The sequence below is a fragment of the Pavona decussata genome, unplaced genomic scaffold (assembly GCF_977016875.1).
Source record: "Pavona decussata unplaced genomic scaffold, jaPavDecu1.1 SCAFFOLD_321, whole genome shotgun sequence".
Classification (NCBI taxonomy): Eukaryota; Metazoa; Cnidaria; class Anthozoa; order Scleractinia; family Agariciidae; genus Pavona; species Pavona decussata.
In genome coordinates this window covers 392,377-412,039 of record NW_028145711.1, presented here as the reverse complement: position 1 = coordinate 412,039, position 19,663 = coordinate 392,377, and the positions used below count along the sequence as shown (strand labels likewise).

Sequence of the window (19,663 nt, the reverse complement as noted above, 5' to 3'; positions counted from 1 at the left end):
CACGTTCTTAGTTGACCTGAAAGTTGACCTGGCTGAACAAAAGCATAACACTAGTATTAAGGATATTGTGTTTTATTTGTGAAATTTTGGTGTAAATAATCGATTAAGCTCTATACATATACATTTCTTGCTTTAATTAGAGGTTCTGAAAACACACTTTGAAACAGATTTTTGTTCCACCACAAACACAGTTGCCTGATAGAGCAGGCGAATTACTAGACAAGTTAATACTGTTTTATTTTTTTTTTGTTTTACTCCAAGTATTAAGGCGACCGAAAAAAATTGCACGGAAATTTGTGTTTGATATTGCAGGAAGCATGCAACACTACGGAACATTTTGGCTTGAAAAGTTGGCTGCAAATAGAAGCGCATTTGGCGACATTAGTCGTTCAGTTCTCCAAGGTGCTTTGCCCGGACCTCTTTTTCCGGCTCAGTTCTCTGCACTTCAAGTTGACAGTATCTCGTACCTCCCTATTCCCATCACTCGGGTTGTCTCCGGGACTAAGAGGAAATGCACCGAGTACTAATCCTGCAACTTGTTTTCCTATTTTGCTGTATGATTAGGCAGAATAATTAATGAATAATTAACTTCACGGGACAATGTGGACCTTACGGCGGGACAAGTTGCAGACACAAACAACAGCAACCTGTTGAATATATAACTACTGTATTTATATACGGAGCCTATTAATTTAGTCCCCGCAAAAAAATAAAACAGATGAAAAAGTTTTTTAAACAACAATTTGGAACACTTCAGTTTGACTCTTCATACAAAAAAAATTTTTTATGTTTTAGCTGTGCCCAGTCGTGCCTGAAAATCTGTTGACTTGTCTTTCCAAAGTAGACCTCAAGTCTACTTGATTTTCAAGTGCACTTCTAGTGCACTATGGTCTCTGGTGTGAACCGTCTTATAATAATTATATGTTTTGGGATTTTTAGTAGAGCCAGCTTGGCACGGCAAGTAGCACAACGTTTGAAAATGGACTACCTGTAAAACCAGGGGGAAAACTTATTGACTCTAATTTACCCTTGCCTGTGGTTTTATGTCGGGTTCAAAAGGTAACACTATAAAATTAATTTGATGTTATCTGAGAGTTAACTTTATGTATATCCATTTCGTTATTTTGTCTCTATTCTAATGAAAAAGAGGGTCAAGTATTTTTATTCCCAGTGGGTTTGCTTAGGTTTGGTGCAGACGAGAAGAAGAAGGTATTCAATATTTTTGGCTAATTTTTTTTGGTTCACAATAACGATGTTATAACACTTACGGTTTAGTAATCCGAGTTTGTATTGATCAAGGTTCTCTTTCTGTCCGCCGCCACTGGTATGGGAATTAGATAGTTCTTCCTTAGTGAACAGCTCTTCCAGACATTTCCTCGTATACTGCTTCCTTGATTTAGCAGACTTCTGGCGCCTTTTCAAGTTAATAGCCTTCTCCGCTGGCAGGCCAGAAATGATGGGAGATTGCTAGTTAACGGTCTCGGACGTGAAGTTGGTGTGTTCGGAGTTGATGTAGGCTTGGCGTGGTGATTTGGGGCTGATGTGACTGCACTTGCAGAGCCATAGATTGGTAGGATGTGACATTAACCGGGAAGGGAGATGTAGACGCGGCTAACTTTGTCATAGGCACACTTTGCATTAGTGGTTGGGGTGATTGCCTGCCAAATTGAAGGTCGTTCTGGCTGTCGTTAAAATTAGCTGTACTAGGTGGCTTGCTGCGAGGGTCTTGAAGGTTAAAGGGGACAAGACAAATAGCGGCTTCTACTGCTGACAGCCTTGCTTCCATGGCAGACGTTAAAGTGACCAACATGTCAATTTTCCTGTGTAAGCCCTCTACCCAATCTTTAACTGTTCTTAAATCCTGTGAAAGAAACGTATGTCACTTTGAGTGTTGTTTAATTTCCATCTTGAAGAAATTGAGTTGCATACTTAGCATGTTCTCGAAACAGCTTAGACTTTTATAATTCATGATCACGTCCAGAATAACAAAAATGTGTATCTGAAAATAAAAGCGTCCGAAATTGTGGGGTTTTAATGTATACATTCTATTTTTTATTTTACAAGGCATGACGCTAAAAATTTGGCAATTTGAAGGTGCTTTTTCCACCTGCGTCGATGGAATTTTATGGCCCATATCAAATTAGAAGCTGGAAAAAATAACTTTCCCTTATGATTGCCATTAGCTTTTAGTATTACGAACCTGAAAACCGTTGTGTTACAGATATAATTAATGGCAATGATGAAACACTTCATTTAAGTTGTATATAAAAAAAACGAATCAATCACAAATTCTGAAAGTTTTAAAGGGGAAACTATTATTATTATTATTATTAGGTCTATTAGTGCTGCATGTACCTTAGGCATTTGTCCTACAAGTGGGAATGCATGCACGTTATTGCCCCACACTCCACTCACTGAATCGTCAAACGGAACATCATCGCCTACGAAGGTCTACTGCACAAGCAAAATCGTCATATCACATATGGGCAGTTGACAAGATGGTGTTTGGGTATTTTAGGAAAATAAATCCGGGGTTGTCCTTTCATCCTGTGCTGTTTGCTGTATTCGTGCTCACTTTCCTCCCCCAGGCAATGAAGATGACTTAGTGTTTGAAGGCTTTCGATTTCCAGACGAATAATTATGATAAGAACTACATATTCTGACATTAAATTTTTCTTATGAGCAAAATAGTGCTGTTGGTTTTTACATGATGTTGATTTTACAAAAAAAAAAAATACCGTACTATTATATAACTGATGTAAACATGTACAATATGTACTATCATATGCATCAAATCGCTGATGTCTTCAAGCTGTTCCATTCTTCTTGATAAGAATGTGGAATTTGTTTTACAAATGTCATTGTTTTGAGGCGACTTTTTGGATGAGTTTCCAACAGATAACTATAATATATTCAACAAAAATATCACAATGTATAACAATTACTTGAAAGACGTGACACAATGCAAAAAATTTATAGTTTGTGATGGCATTTCCAGTTTGACAGTATTGACAGCAAAAGCATATAAAATTTAGTCGTTTTTTTTGAGTGAAGAACATTACTTATTGAATCGTGATTTAATGGCATTGACTGCCGTGTGCTTATCAGGCCGGGTGTAGTATGATGACAGTGATCAAGGTGCAGCAGATCTTGGCAAAACATCGCTGTCAAGTCCCTCAAGAATCCTTACAACATTTTTTTTTTCAGTGCAGCAACATATCCTAGGTTAAGTAAAATTTAATGGTGTTAGAACAAGAATGTTTCAGATGACAGTCGCCAATAGGTTACTTGAATGTTTACTTTATGAACTTACGGAATATACATTTGACCAAAATCCTTTTCACCTTGTGTTCTCCTTTCTTATACTTAGGGAAAGCAATGTTTACTCGTTCAGTTCCATCTCCCAATTTGGCCTGTTCCCTGTCGCTGTTCTCAGTAAAATGTAGGATGGCTATCTGCAACCTAAAGCATTTAATTCTTCATGAGGAACATTATATGACTCGTGCGTTTTGTATTCTTTTGATGATTCCTATTTTTCATAACATTGGCGTAAATATGACAAACCATTCGACTTGTTAGTCAATTGCAAACACGATTATCACAGTATCAAATTTGTGCTATGTATTACCTGCTTGTCATTCCATGATATGAGAAGGCCAAGAGTTTTGCGGCAAAGTGGTTTTGCACTGAATGAAATACCTCAAGAGATGAGATAGCATGTTCTCCTGAGAGCTGCCTGATGTCCTTTGTCAGTGCTTTCTTTGTCAGAAGCTCTAAGGTTCTCACAAGGTATTGTACCTGCGAAATAGATGTACATTGACCAAATTGACCGACCAATACCTGCTTACCGAAGGGTGAATGTTTCAGTTTTACCGAGACATTTTTCCTTGTATGCTCGGTTTGTGTAGAGGCCTCTTGTACTCTAGGAACCAATTTTACATCTTCTGTTGAGTCATCAACATCAACTGCGCTTGAAGTGGAAGCGTCTTCAAACAAGACAAAGGTAAGTTAGTGTTCATTAGCTTATTTGTAGTTTAACCATGACTTTTATCATAAAAGCAGGTTTGAATCAGTATTTTCAAAACATACCTGAGCAGCTTCTCGTTTTCTGTATGCCCCTCATGACAGTGGTGTCTTTTTGGCCAGTGTTGCCACGTGAGTGCTGTCCTCCTCTAATGATTGTATTCATCGTTTTAGGTGGACCACTTTTGAATATGGCTGGAACTGCATCGACTTTAATGAACGGCTTCGTCTTTAAACCCATTGATTGGCTATGGATGTTTGTGCTTCAAAGCAATCTTCAGTCGATTTTATGGGGTTAACAAAATCAGATTAAGTATTTTTTATGGCATTTGTCCAAAGCCTTGAAAATTTGGGATCTTCAGGCCACTGATAAAGACTTACTCCGTCCTTACGAGTATTGGAACACCCACTAGCTATACAGCGATGTGGCATTTTCAAATTTTCAACAAACCTTGAAATATAAAATGATTTTAGAAGAAATAAAGCAAGTCAATAACACGAATGTGACGAAATCTTGGGAAATCTAACGGGAAAAGGTTGGGTGAGTTCCCTTTTTCTACGTCCCTTTGGTTTTTAGCCAAAGCGCCAAGTAGAAGATTCACTATGACTGCTGCTGGGTGATACATTTTGCTTAACACCTCATCGTTTCTATCCATTGCATCTTCACTTCCACTTGGACTTGTACCACTATCATGTATAGACCATTTTTTATTTTTTTTTATCTATAGACGATACATTTCCGGATTCTTCATCAGAGTTGATTGAGTCTTTGTAGGACGTTTTTTGTTGTAAATCTCATTCTTGTACACCCACTCCCTGAGACCTATAAATTTGTGGTACGTCCTCCATTGATTTTGAAAGGAAAGGAAAATTAATAAAACTTTCTGATTATCTAGCACCCTGTTCAGCTTGTCATTCAGAGTCTCAGAATAAACAATGTCGTTGAACAAGTCAGATCCAACTTGATGGCAGGGACTAGTACAGGTCGATGTGGCAAGATTCTTGGTTTGATTTTTTGTTTACCAGATCAAAGAAAGAAAGAAGTAGTCTTTCTCTATAGCACTGTACCTGATAACAAATTCTTCTATGCTGACTTACGAAATGAATTCAGCCACAATGAATATTTTACAGCTTACTTAAACTGAGGGATTTTCTGTTTCAAAAAATTATATGATGGGTACTTAAAGAATGGGGAGATGTGGTAAATTATTGCCTTTTTGTAGGGAGAGAACGAAAGAAAACAATATTATAAAACATAAGCACACACACATAGAGACAGGACAAAACTGTTTATAAGGGTGCTAAGAGGAAAATAATTAGACTGTCATATTGAGAGAGGTATAATTACTAAAAAGCTTTCTTACATAATTTCTTCTGAGGCTTTATTTGAATATTTAGAGGAGCATCGTTCCAGAAATACCGCCCAACAATAGGAGAAAATAAAAGAATTATGTACTTCATGTCCATGGAGACAGGTGTTGTATTTGAAGTCCATAAATGGCAAATATTTAACTGTTGAGATATTTAGCATGTGCTTGTAGCAGTTAGTGTCAAATTCTAAAAGAGAAACAGAATTTATACATTGATGTTCAAGGCCAATTGTCATAATATCTATATCATTACAAAGTAATTATTCTACTTACAGCTACACAGATATCCCACCCATGCCTCTTAAGCCTGCTAATAGTCAAAATTCATGTTCCTTAATAATTCATTGTGCATTTAGTGTTTTTTTGAAGACATCAATTTGATCTTCTCCCAGAGTTGCTTCACACTCACTTTATTTAGATGTTCCTCACAGCCATTATCAGTAGCGTTGGAGGGGCCTGGATCATGATCTGAAGTTTCAGTGGAAACTACTTGTGATCTCCGCCTTTTTTTCCTTGTTTCCACTGTGCCTTATCCCAGTAGTCATGCTTCGTTTTGGCATGCTTTCTTTCTTCCCTCTCGTGGCTTTGTAATGCCAGTTGTCGTGACTCCAAATGTAAAACATCTCTTGCCAATGAATTTATTGGAGATGGTTATCTGTCTGTTCATCGTGCCGATGAAACAAGAAGAATGAACAAGAATGAACAAGACAGTTGTTCTGTATGTCTGAACTTCCCCAACAACAACTCTGGTTTTAGATGTTATGTTTTAGAGATACAGTAAGTAGATTTGTTTATTTAGAGAACAATGCAATATTTTCTTTTTGTGGGAAAAGTTACAGTCGACTCGCGATAACTCAAACCCTCGCTAACTCGAACGTCCCTGTAACTCGAACCAATTTTCCTTTCCTTTCAGGTCATTTTCTATATAATTGTACCCTCGATAACTCAAACCTTTTTCAATTTCCCTTGAAGGTTCGAGTTATCGGGAGTCGACTGTACTTCCGACCAAGGCTGATAAAGCTTCTCATCCTTAATAAAATTAATTTTAAGTGTTCCAGGTTGTATTGTTATAAAGATTTTTTCTATTTCTTTAGCAATTTGTGACCTTGCACAGGAAAACGTACTTTAACGCTTATCCGTTAAACGGGTAAAAACGGACGGATAGCTAACGGATGGTTAACGGCTTCCAAAGCGTTTTAACGTTTTGTTCTAAAGTTCTAACGGATAATAAGCAATGCCTAACGGATTGCAAAAGCGTTTGAACGGTTGCACAATTTGCTCTAACGGATAGCTTGAGCTGTTAAACGGTTGAGCAAAATATCTAACGGATGCTGTAAAGGCATTAAACGGTTTGCTTAACGGCCACTTGAAAGCGTTTAACAGTGGAGTTATGACAAAAAAGGCGCAGCCGATGGCGAAAACAACACGGTATTAAAGTGAACTTGAGTCGCGCCTCACCAATTCGAATTTTTCAAAGCGAAAAATATTTTCAGTGTTTTAAGAATCTGACTTCCAAGGTAAGTTACCCAGATACTAAAATGATGAAAACAAAAATGATTTCTTCTCACCTCTTGTTTTTTTACACGCACACAATCGTCTGGGATCCCAGGACACCTCGCATGCTTCAGTCGGCTTCAGTTTCTGAACCAAAAATTGTATCTGTGATTCCAGGCGCTATCAAGAGAAAACTTGTGGTTTCAATTACCACATTACGAATACCTAGTATTAACTATATCAAACTCTTATAGCGAGGAAGAAGAAAACCGATTGTCTGTTACTCCGTTGTTGTGCTTCTGTTAGCTGTCAAAGTAAACAACTTTATGCAAATTCAAAATGCGCGTCTTGAATGTTCGATTCCACGTGCCCGAGTCCTTCACGAGTAAACATACATCGTTGCTGTTTTGTAATTATCTACTTTACTTACAAAATGTGACTGAAAAAAGTAGCAGTCGTTAGCAGTGCTGGCATGTTTGGCTTTATAAATTCGATTCAGAGCAGCCTTCCAATCGATCGACTCTTACGGCGGAGCACGTGGACAAGATTGACCCAAGATTGCGGCTTTTTCGCGGAATGTAACACGATCACTTCTGAAATATCTTTGCTGCGAAAGCAGTATGCTGTGCAAGATTATACTTGATTGTAATTGAATCTTTCAAATGAAAACTTCGGAAAAAGCATTTCCTTATTTGAAAACGTACAATGTTTACGGTAGAATTCGGCAGGGAACCAGGGAAACTTCAACGTGGGCGTTTGCTTGCCTTTGAGCAGACTTTGTTTACATCTTCAGCGTAGCATTACAGATTTGCATAAATATTATTGAGATCATCGAATCTCAAAAGGCAATGTCATGTTTTCTTCATTTCATATTGTAACCGTGTCTTCCTCTGACAGATGACTGGAATACCTGTCCACTAAACCAAGTAATAAACAGTGAAGGAAGCGAAAAAATGGAAGAAGCTAAGAATGGAAAGACGCACGATTGCTACCAGTACGCTGCACATAATTATGCTGGATTGTACTTTAATCTTTTGAATCAAAACTTCGAAAACAGCATTTCCTCAGTTGATTAAAAAACGCACAATAGTTTGGGGTGTTATTTCTCGACGTCTTATGGTAGAGCAAATGGACTTGGGAATAAAAAAAAAGGTTTATAGTAACTGTTTTTGTGACATCATTTAGCGGATAGCGTTAAGGAAAGTGCTTCATCTGTTCTAACGGATCAGCAAAGTTTCTTAATGGCTACTTTACCCGTTAAACAGATGCTGGATTTTCCTAATGGCTTACTAAGCAGCTCTAACGGCTACCAAATTCTCTTTAACGGTTACGCTAACTGTTCTAATGGTTTGATGTGGACATTTAAGGGGTACATTAACGCCTCTAACGTTTTTGATAGTTCTTTAACGGATGACTAACAGATGCTTAACGGCATTGCCCGTTTAATGGATAAGCGTTAAAGTACGTTTTCCTGTGCAAGGTCACATTTATCTAGGGAATGTCGCTCGTTGTTGAGCGAAATATTTTAAAAATGACTTATTTTAAATCAAGGGATGTAAATATCTGTTTGTTATTGTAGCTAAGTTACTTGTGCGTGACACAGATTAGGGAGTGAGTGAGATTTAATTTCATCTTGTGGTAATTTTGGTTTTTGTTAGTTTGTTGTACCAATGTAGACAATATTTATTTATTTATTTATCAAAACGTTTTAAACCATAACAACAGTTTAAACCCTATTTTTTATACAAAGTTTGGCCAAACCTTGTTATGTAGAGCTATAGATTTCAATGGCGAGATTGGAACATGACAGCCATTGACAGTGCCCACTACCTGAGGAAATTCTGCACGCCTGTGCCCCCTTTGGACCACTCAATCAATAATATTGTTTGTTTGTTTGTTTATTTCACCACCACACACATTGCCAAAAAAAGGCATAACGTGCGATCACAGCGCGAGAGAACAAATCACGTGAGTGAGGTATAAATTCCCTTCATTGCCCACAATTTGGCCTCGCAGAGAATGCCAGGCCTCAAGGAAAAGTCCCTTGTGGTAATCACACGCCTTGTTGACAATGGTGGCTTGGTCAAAATCTATACTATGGCCAAACTGATTTGCGTGTTGCGCTATCTTTGAGTTGTTATCGCCAACGTGGACTGCTCTTCTGTGGTCTTTCATCCTTGTTGCCAAGGCTCTGTCCATTTGCCCATAGTACACAAAATTGCAATCAGAACACCCAATTTTGTAGACCACACATCTTGATTGCCGTTTGATACTATATTGGAAGTATTGTCACTTGAGGGGCGTTGCAATAAGAGTCGCAACTCTTGATAAATCCTAAAGGATAGTTATCATCCCTCAAGACGTTAATGACGTGCTTCCTCTCTCGACATTGTCGTGCTCTTGTCGATGGGATGTTCTTGGCTCTGTCAAGGAGAGTATTAAGAACTGATCTCTTCTGCTGCGCGGGGTGATGAGAATTGAAATCGAGGTATTTGTCGGTGTGTGTAGGCTTTCTATACACGCTAACTTGTATGCAGTCATGAACCCTTGTAGTTAAAGTGTCCAAAAATGAAATGCAGTTGTTTTCTTCAACCTCTTTAGTGAACTGTGTGTGTGGGTTAATGGCATTCAAGTGATCATGGAACTCTTGCACATATCTTTTCTGGAGACAGGCATGACTATCGTCCACATGTCGGTACCACCTCTGTGGAGGATGAGCGGCAGTAGAAATAGCTTTTTTTCTCTACAAAGTGCATCACTAAGTTTGCCACCGTGGCACTCACAGGTGATCCCATGGCACAACCAAACGTTTGCTGATAATGCTCTTGTTCATACGAGAAATAGCTGTTCTCTACCCTTGTAGAATCAGACACTGTATAATTTATGTAAATACTATGTTGCAAGGCTATGTAAAGGGTATGTGGAAAGTATTTAAAAACTATGTCCAGTATCATACAAAAGCCATGTTCAAACTCTGTTTAAATATCTGTTCAATGTAATTTGATAAGAAATGCTATTTTTTTTTGCTAGTCAAATTGAACCTTTACATAGTATATTTAAAAGGTATGTAGTTGTAGTAGGAGTAAATTTCAGAGAAATGAAATAGCTTTTAAATAGCATTTGCATAGGTTTTGAATACAACTGACATAGGTTTTGAATAGAGCTTTACAGAGCTGAAAATTATATAGCCTTGTAGTGATCAAATAGCAACCACATAGAGATAACATGAAATAAATAGCCTTTACATAGGATTGAAATAGATTTTAAATAGCATTCAAATAGAGAGAACATATGGCATAAATGGCCTTAAAAAAGGATTAAAATGCATGTGAATAGAGAAAACATAAAAATATAAAAAATAAAATATAAAAATAAAATATAAAAATATAAAATATAAAAATAGTGTTTACATAGCTTTGAAATAGAGAACACATATCTCATTTAAATATATCTTGCATATGATTTACATGGCAAAAAACATGGAGTTGACATTCTGATTAACCCAAAACCTTGCTGAATGGTATTTAAAATGGTAAATGTACATCAACCTTTTTTATATTTGCAATGAAAATATGAAGGGACAGTTGGATAGATAGATACTTTAGATAGATACTTTATTATAAACACCATTGCAGCCATGACCTGAATTACGGGATATTTACAAATTCTAGTAATAACAAAGAGAAAATAAGGAAATTATCTACATCCTATAGACATGGCTAAAAATATAATAACAAAGCTTCATTGGATGGTATACCCACATATACCGTATGTATCAAAACAAGAACTACATGGTTTTTGTTCACAATATATTTTAATAGAAGTTAAATTTCTCTCATACTTTTTACAGCAATATTATTAACCCCAAATGAAAAAATCCATACTTACTATAGAAAATTCAGTAATGTATCAGTAAAAAATTCTAATACATGTATATCAAACAACTATTACAAATTAAAATTCACAAAAAAAGAAAAGAAAAGAATTTTCTCCTTCCTGTCAGAGGTTTCCCTAAGCTTTCTCCAGCAGCTTGCTCTTCACTGCCTTTAAAGAAAAACAAAGTGCTGTATTATTAATAAATTATTATACTTATTTATACAAATACTTTCGCCTTCCATTGGAAGCCTTAAAGGCTCTTTAATAATTGTTAATAGTTGCATATGCCTATGACTTTTTGATTGAGCTATTTTGTACATGTAGACGCAAAATGTTTACTCTGCAAACAGTTGGAACCCAAGAATATCAATCTGATCATCTGGGTGAGTGTAGTTCAGACATTTGGATAACTTGGGCAGAAGTTATCTCTAGAGTTAATGGAACGTTACAATTTCGAAGTTTAATAATCAAAAGTCTGTACTGATACCTTTCTATTTTTTAGGCAAATCACACTATTGCACTTTACTCGCAAGGCTTGTTTAATGGCACTACGAGACACAGGTGAAGGTGGTTTCCGCTCTTGCCCTTCTTTTTCTTTCTTTGCCTTTAGCTCTTTAGCAAGTTTTGCAACCGGTGAAAAATCTGAAATTAAGTAAAACAAACATTGAAGTTAAACAGATATGTCAAATTACAAGAACCAATTACAGAGCTTTTAAAATTTATGAGTGCAAATTGGACTGTTTTGTCCCATGATTTCAAACTCCCCAGGCTCTGGTCCAAACTCTCCTACAGTCTCCTACGAGACACAGGTGAAGGTGCTTTCCGCTCTTGCCCTTCTTTTTCTTTCTTTGCCTTTGGCTCTTTAGCAAGTTTTGCAACCGGTGAAAAATCTGAAATTAAGTAAAACAAACATTGAAGCTAAACAGATATGTCAAATTACAAGAACCAATTACGGAGCTTTTAAAATTTATGAGTGCAAATTGGACTGTTTTGTCCCATGATTTCAAACTCCCCAGGCTCTGGTCCAAACTCTCCTACAGTCTGTAAGTGACACCTGCTGGACACTTGTATCACTGTATTGGAGATTTGACTGTGTATATTAAACCAGGTCTTAAAATTATCCAGATTCAGTGATTAGCAGTGATTGTATAAATGTACCACACAAGTGAAGAGTGCTTTTCGTGTAATGTCTATTCATCTCGAACTCAAGATGGTACATGTACTCTACATGAAGTTGCTAACTATTATTTTTTTGCACTTTGATCATTTTCCAGAATGAGCAAAATGAATGCAGCTTAGTATATTTGCATTAATAACAACTCACATACCAGTTATGGCCTCAATAACATCCTGATCAAGATCATGCATTCTCCTTCCTTTCAGGTCTGCTTTGGGATAAAATATCTTAAACAGGGCCAGTGGCAGTGCTGTTCTTGTTGCAGTCTCTTACAGCGGCCTTTACCTTTATTGGGCAGCACCAAACACCATTTGAAATCTCTTCCCACTGTAATTCAAGGAAACACAAGCTTAGCAATTTTTAAAATATTATTGACTTTTGGATTTATACACGCATTGCTTTGTGACAGGCTGGTTAATTTTGTTTGCGGATATAATCACGGATAATCAAATACCTAAAATATATGACAGTCCCAATTGAATACTGTCTAATTGGATAATAGTCTCAGCCAAAAATAACCTAACAGATCCTAGTCATAATTTGCGCTATCAAGATCACACTCCAACAAGGTTAAACCTCTTCATTGTTCAGTAACAGAGCATTTGTGAGGATCTAACGGTTCAAGTTCAGGGCGTCTGACATAATAATCATTGTTCTTCTCACATCCAAACAGGGGAGTAATCATTACCTCTTAGAGGGCAATGTCACAGAGATTTGGTATTATTTCAAAAACCCAAAAATGTTTTTGTAGTAATAGAAACCGTAAAATAATGGTCTAGTTTGTGGTGAGTGAATTACCACTCCAGTGTACCGAAACATTGTTAAGTGTCTATAGACATAAACTGTTTGGATCTCGATACATTGTAACTTAAAAAATGTTAGCCTATTATTTTTCAAGTTCTCACATTTTTGCTTCCATAGAACAAACCACGATTTTTTCCTCTTTCAAAACTTGGTTGATTTCTTTCTCTTGATGTTTTAGTATTAGTTTGTAAATAAATAAAGGTATTGTAGCTTCGTTTGGCCAAAAATGGTCAAATTCCCCGTGACACTACCCCTAAAAATTTAGAGTATAATTATCCCTGTTGGGGGGACTCCCATAAGAAAGGGGCTGGGATGCTAGCCGGAAATTATGAATTAAACCCCTAAAGGAGACCAATCTGGGCGTGGTCTAACCGTTTTTGTCCTTTAAAAGAGACCATTTTAAGACACAGACAATTAAAAAATACAATATTTCTTTGCATCCAACCCTAAACGAGACCTTGAGGGCTAAATATGATGGCGTTTTCCCCAGAACACCCTAAGTGAGACCAAGATCCAAAATTTACATCCCTAAGCGAGACGACGAGCATTGCCGCCCCTTTCATATGAGAGTCCCCCCCCCTCCCGGGATAATAATGCTGGCTTCCTCTCACATATTTCTCTGTCAACAGCATAATTACTTTCTTCTCCTTAGTTTTTCCTCGGATGTTAATTGCGTAACACATTCCGAATAAATAACCGTTGGCTCTCTGCTGTATATTATGGTTATTTCCTCTGTCTCATGGTCAAAGGCCTGGACCTCTGCCTGGTACCAGCCCGCCTTCCAGCCACTTCCTTTAACTTCTTCCTTGGTCCATCTTATGGAGAGGGATGCTCCAATTTCAGTCACTTGATCATATAGATCTGGCACATCACAAGTGGTAACATGGAGGTGTAAGGTTCCATTTTCCACGCTCTCCTTGACTTTGACTCCGTACGCTCTTCCTGGTTTGCTGACATACTGAACCTCAATCACATCCAAATCTTTTATATAATTGGTGATGACGGCTGCGTACCACCCTGGTTTCCAACCTTTAATGTCGGTCCATTTGACCATGACTTTGTCGTTCTTGCTTCTGAGAGCACTGAGATTGTAGGGATCATATTTTTCTGGGCTGAGTTTTTGTTTAGGAGCACAATTTCACCTTTTAAATCCTGAAACACTTCTTCCAAACAGGAAAGAGTTGTGCAATCTGGGACCATCACTTTGACGTTTTTGTTGTTACAGCTGCTTCTCTGGACCTCGAAGACGACAGGCTGTTTCCTTCTGGGGTAGAAAAAGCTCTCTGTCGAATGACAAACTCATTGTTTAAGATCTTGATTTCTTTTTGTGCAGAAATTAATTGTTTAGCCACATCAATCAGCTGCATTACATCGTCACGCTCCCTTTGAAATAAGAGATGGGTAGTTCCAGTTCGAAGTGCCAGAACTCTAAGAGCCAGTTGATCTATATTTCTCGACCATGGAATGTAGTAGGAGTGTAGAAATTCTTTCAATTTGAACACCAGAACGTCAATCACTCACGTGATTTGTTCTCTCGCGCCGTGATCGTTTGTTACACGTCATGATTGTAGCACGCGCAAACTGTGAACTGTTGGATAAGTGTTTGCTTATTTGTCATTGTTTAATCCGACGAAGGCCGAAGATTTTTGGCCGAGACATCTTGTTAAGTTTTTATAAACGTTTGGTTTTTTACGTTTTACAAGTCAGTTTCATACACATTTTAGATTACATTATGTCCGTTCCTGACTTCAATTTCAGTATATTTAAAACGTAATTGCCCTTGTTCATTAGGTGTATATTGTCTTCTTTGACCTGAAAATAAATTAGTTAGTACCACGTACTTGAGACTGATATTGATGGAATCTAGGCAAAGTTGGAAAGAGGTGAATAGTAGCAGTTGGTCATTTCTGGTGTAGAATAAATCAAATTTCTATGATAGTTGCGGAAATGGTAGCCGCTGTTATGGAAGAAAGGTTGTTAGTGCCAAATAACTTAAAAAAAACATTTTCAGTGATGTTAAAAACGTATTGTAAATAAACCAATCTACTGTAAGTGTTATAAGTATTTGTATCTTAGTCGTGTTAGTGTTCAGTTCAGTTCAGTTTATTGTTTTGCCATAAAAAAGTGTACAAATGCAAATTATTATCATTTAAACATTAATTGCAAGGAAGCCCAAGGGAAGCCACCAGGCTTATAAGGAATTGGCTCTCTCAGTTCTATTGTAAGTAGCGTTTATTGTTGGAACAGAGTACAGTATTGTAAGTAATATATTAAGTTTTTGTATTGTAATGTTAGTTATTGTCTTTCAATAAGGAAAAATGAAAAAAAAAATTTAGTTCCACAAAGAAGGGAGATATCAGGTACAGTTGAAGGGAAAGGCATGTTAAGAACACCTTAACGATTTGCTTCCACAGTGATCCCGGGAATACAGACATTTACCACCGTAGAAATGGGGATATAACTCAAGTAACTGAAAGCATACCTTTCCAAATGTTTGGTGATTGAATCACCAATAATAATTACCTTGTTGCCTTCCATTAACTTTTCCGTTATCCCTGACATTTCTACGGCTTTTGCATGCCTGCGTTTGGGCTGTAGTGGTTGTTCTCCAAACCTACAGTTGTTGGTTTTTTTAGGAAAAAATTATGTTTGTTAACCGATATAAAAGAAGGCACTATCTCCACTGTGTTTAAAAAAGGTAAAATGTATATTTGTTAGTGGTAATAAGCGGAGAAATACTTGAAATACTAAGGAACTCACCTTGAACTCATTCTTTCAACTTATTTGCTTATCTTTGTGTAATTTAGGGGCAAGAAATGCAGACATTTTTCAGAGAGACCATGCCTCAAAACAACAAGTTTTTGAATACTTATTTAGTGTATTCACTTAACTAACCAAATGTGTGAACAGAACACATTTTTGTGACCAAAACAGAGAGGGGAAAAATTTGAAGCGGATAAAAAAAAATTGTGATTTTACTTACCAAACAATTGAAACTGTCGCAGTGAATCTTGATTTTCCCGCCAAGCTCATTTTCGGACCAGATATGACGTCAATTTTTTGCTGGATGATTCAGATACAAAAAAAGTGCCAGGCACTACGGAGTGTTCTCCCCCACCCCTGGATCTAAGTCAAAACTGTTAACAAAAATATTTTTGAAGATTCTTCGTTGATTGCACTTGTCTGCGGTTTGGTTCATCTTTGTCCTTTACTTTTGTCAGTAGTTGTCATAAAGTGGTAATGGGTTTGTGATATACACGGATGTTGTAAGGTTGTAGAATCCGTGCGATAGTCTCAGAAGTGTCCCTTACACAAGATATAGTCACAGTAGGTACGGGAGTCGCTTCATTGTTTGTGATGTTAGGTTCAGTGTTCTTGTTAGTGTTACATATAACAAAGTCCTTGTTACAGTTCTTGTTGAAAACATTGTCTAAGTAGTTGTTTTCGTCTGCGAGACTGTCAGGTGGGTCACAAACCAGTTGCGCTTGCTTATGGTCACTGCTTTGTGAGAAGTAGGGTTGTAGGATGACTGGTCCAGTAGTCTGTCAGTATGTGTTGGTCTCCTGTAAACCGTAGTACTTAGTTTGTTGTCGTTGTTGATACGGAGAACTAAGCAGTCTAGAAAAGGTATTTTACTATTTTCTTCGATCTCCTTATTAAACTGTATGTCAGCGTTCTGTCTGTTAAGGTGTTTGTGAAAATCGTTGATAACCAGAGCAGCAGCGTCCGTTTGGAGGTAGTAGCTTACAATATCAAATGCTGCGACTGCCAGGCCACTTATATTAGTGAGACCGGCAAAAAATTTAAACGTACAACTGACTGAACGCAAACAGCAACTAGAAATGGGGATATCAACAATCACATTGCTGAGCACCATTTACACACAAACCAGAGAATCCACTGGGACTCTGCCAAGTGCATTACCTGCAGTACAAATTTCTATCAGCGACTCACTCTGGCTTACTAACTTAGAACAAACGCCACTCAGCCATTGCCTACAACTACCTGCACCAAACAGACCACTTATTGACAACAACAACAAAGCAGACACGCAATAGACATTTTACTAACAACAGACCCACGGACGTTTTGACTAACAAAAGACAGATCGAAACGCACCAATCACTTTTTACAGTCTTGACAGCAAATATCATCACTGCTTACTGACAAACAATCAATATTTTCTCAACTCTGTTGACCAATCAGGTTAACAACCAGGGACGTATATACCACCTACTGACATTCCACTATTCACTTGACTCTGAAGATGACTTTTGCTCAGGTTCTCGACATGTCAGTCAAAGTCACCACAAACAGTCCTTCTCAGGACTACACTCACCCAGATGATCATAATTTACGTACTTATGCCATGACTGCTGGGTTCAAACCATATACAGTTTGATGACTGTCAGTTGGTTTAACAAACAAATCCGTCTCCAGCCCTCCGCATCAATTAATCACTCTAGCATCTAAAAACTCAATTTCACTCCTGTAAACTTGACGATATCATGCACATTTTTCAGATAATCAAGAACCTCCCTAAACCTTTCTTCGCCTACCATCCATATGATGACAATATTGTCTATATAACTCCACCAAGTATGTGATTTTCACTCTGCCTCTCGCAATCAGTCCTTTAGAGAAAAGGGAAACCTCTGCCTCCAACTTGTTACCGGAGGAGAATTCGTGTGCTAAAACCCTCTGATATTATAAGTTAACATAAGTGACATTAAGGATGACATTGATTCAGTACTACAAACTACACATAGGGAGGTGGTTCGTAGGCGTGATATGTTAGAAAATAGGAGTGTTTCTACAAGTGGGCATTCTTCAGAGGTTGCTGCTACAAAGGTTGAGGGAAGTACCCGTGAAACGCCTGAAGCACCCAGGGGCTTCATGGACCTTTGCACAAGCCAATTAAACAGACATTTTATTTCTTTCATCTTTTTCATTGTCCTAGGATCATTCAAAAAGAAAATTGAAACTTGAACATGCCAAAATACAAGCAACATTTCACAACATTGATTGTTCTACGTCCCCTTCCAACAGGGTTCAAATTAAAGCTCTTGAGAGGGATATTTACCAAATCACCTTCTTCCCAGGGAATTATTATTTTACATTCAGCTTTTTGTACAATTATATTAAGCATAAATTCTTGCGTTCACAAACTAATTTACTCTGTAAATAACAATTATTTTCAGTTCACATTGAATAAATTTCGAAAGAAATACATTTGACTCTAAAATGTATTTGTTGACCCTGAAAACGGGAAACTGTACACAGTTCATAAAACTCTTCCTTATTTATAAAACATGACAGATTTTCTCCCCAACCCCCTTCCTCCACCAATCTGACCTTAGCACTTCATGTCCGGGTAAAACCCATTTTCGTCTACCACACACTCTTTACACTTACATTTCACCAGTGGATGAAAACAACAGGACCCCCTCCCGCTCGTGAATGTTCCTGCAGTGGTATTTGCCAAGAGTCAGCATGGTATCTCTGTACTTTTCTGGGCTGCTGCCAGCCTAAACCAAACCACACTAGTGATTACGCTTGGCATTTTGAATGAATCCTGGACCAATGCAACCACAAGCAGGTTTGGTAGCAACAAATATATGCTTTTTGCCAGCACAACAGCATTTCACCGATTCAACTGCAGGAAATTCTGATTTGTGCAAGGCAATATATGCTGTGGTAAATGATGACAGTTTTAATTTCCTCCAACTTTTTCCCATAAGCCCTTCCCACGTGCCCCCCAAACAACATAATCTTTGACTCCTGCTCATTTGAAAATGAATACCCGAACCCTTTAGCAGATGAAGAGTCCGCATCCAATTTACTTCAACTTTTAGGTCTTCTTATTTTGCCTTAGCCCAGAGTATTTGGCTAAGGTGACCCTCAACTGACTTAGCAGTGCCTTCCCATAATTCTTCATCGCAAATTCTGTCTGTACCTCGCATAGACAGATGCCCATAGAAAGAAGAGTACCAGTGATGTAAATTTTTTATGACAAAGGTGTAATTTTGACTGAAACGACCCCATATTAACCAGCACCCATCACTGCATGTTACAGTTCTGGACCAGCTGCCTATTTGCTCAGGTGAGAGTTGTTTCATCTGATGCTTTGCATCATCACACATCTCATCCAGAATTTCTTTGATGTGTAGCTGGGCAAGGTCTGTAACCTCCAAAAATGGTTTTTCAGTTGTTATACTTAGACCCAGCCCCCTTCCCAATGTTTTCCTACATACAAGCTTGTTACATCCATTGATACTAAGATAGTATCTTGGGAGTCCTTTGTCTTTTCTATGAAGTTTACGAAATCCGTTGTATCTTTTAGATACAATTTCTGTTTTTTGTGCGATGGGCTGAAGTAATTTGTCCACAAACAAAGAGCAAGCCTCAGTTCTGCTGAGATAGTCTCTTCGGTTACAGTTTGTTTAGTGATGAAGGGCTCAATACGATTCAGTATGAAATTGAAAGTAGACCGGGAGACTCGGAAGGTTTTCTTGAACCTTGTTTCTGAATAGGTATTCCATGCCTTGTCCTTGAACGAGTCGATTGAGGAACTGTGATGTTGTTTCATTGAGAAACTAGGAGAAGTAGAAGCCAAACAACATTCACAACTTGCGTTCTCCATGCAGCGAGGTTTCCCAATAATAGCTGTATGTTTAGATGCCTTCTGTTAGTCTCTCTGATCGCATTTGTCAGAAAAGCAAGCTCTTACATGTCAGAATTCATCTTTCCTTCCATTTTGAATCTTGTTGAGTAAAAAACAAGAGCTGCTGACCAAGAAAATCTATTTTCTCACTTAAGTTTTAAGTTCGACTTCAGTTAGGTTTGACGTCTCAATCAACTGCCGAACTTAATTATTTGGGTTGACCTTAATAGGTATTAGGTTCAGCTCATGTAAAGT

At 37.7% G+C, this 19,663-nt stretch overlaps 1 protein-coding gene across 2 annotated transcripts; it reads right to left on the bottom strand.

Moving 5' to 3' along the window:
* Positions 1-284: 284 nt before the first annotated feature.
* On the bottom strand, positions 285-2,436 carry LOC146453901 (uncharacterized). 2 transcript variants are annotated; one of them, XM_085096010.1, is made up of 3 exons: positions 2,356-2,436; positions 1,269-1,861; positions 285-529 (listed from the first exon to the last, which is right to left on the bottom strand). In XM_085096010.1, exons 1-2 carry the CDS (start codon positions 2,362-2,364, stop codon positions 1,472-1,474), a joined length of 399 nt encoding a protein of 132 aa, XP_084952136.1. In that variant the 5' UTR covers positions 2,365-2,436; the 3' UTR covers positions 285-529; positions 1,269-1,471. The 2 variants fall into 2 exon arrangements, with proteins under 2 accessions (XP_084952136.1, XP_084952135.1); XM_085096009.1 differs by lacking the exon at positions 285-529 and adding an exon at positions 781-907 and having other exon boundaries at positions 1,010-1,861.
* Positions 2,437-19,663: the final 17,227 nt, after the last annotated feature.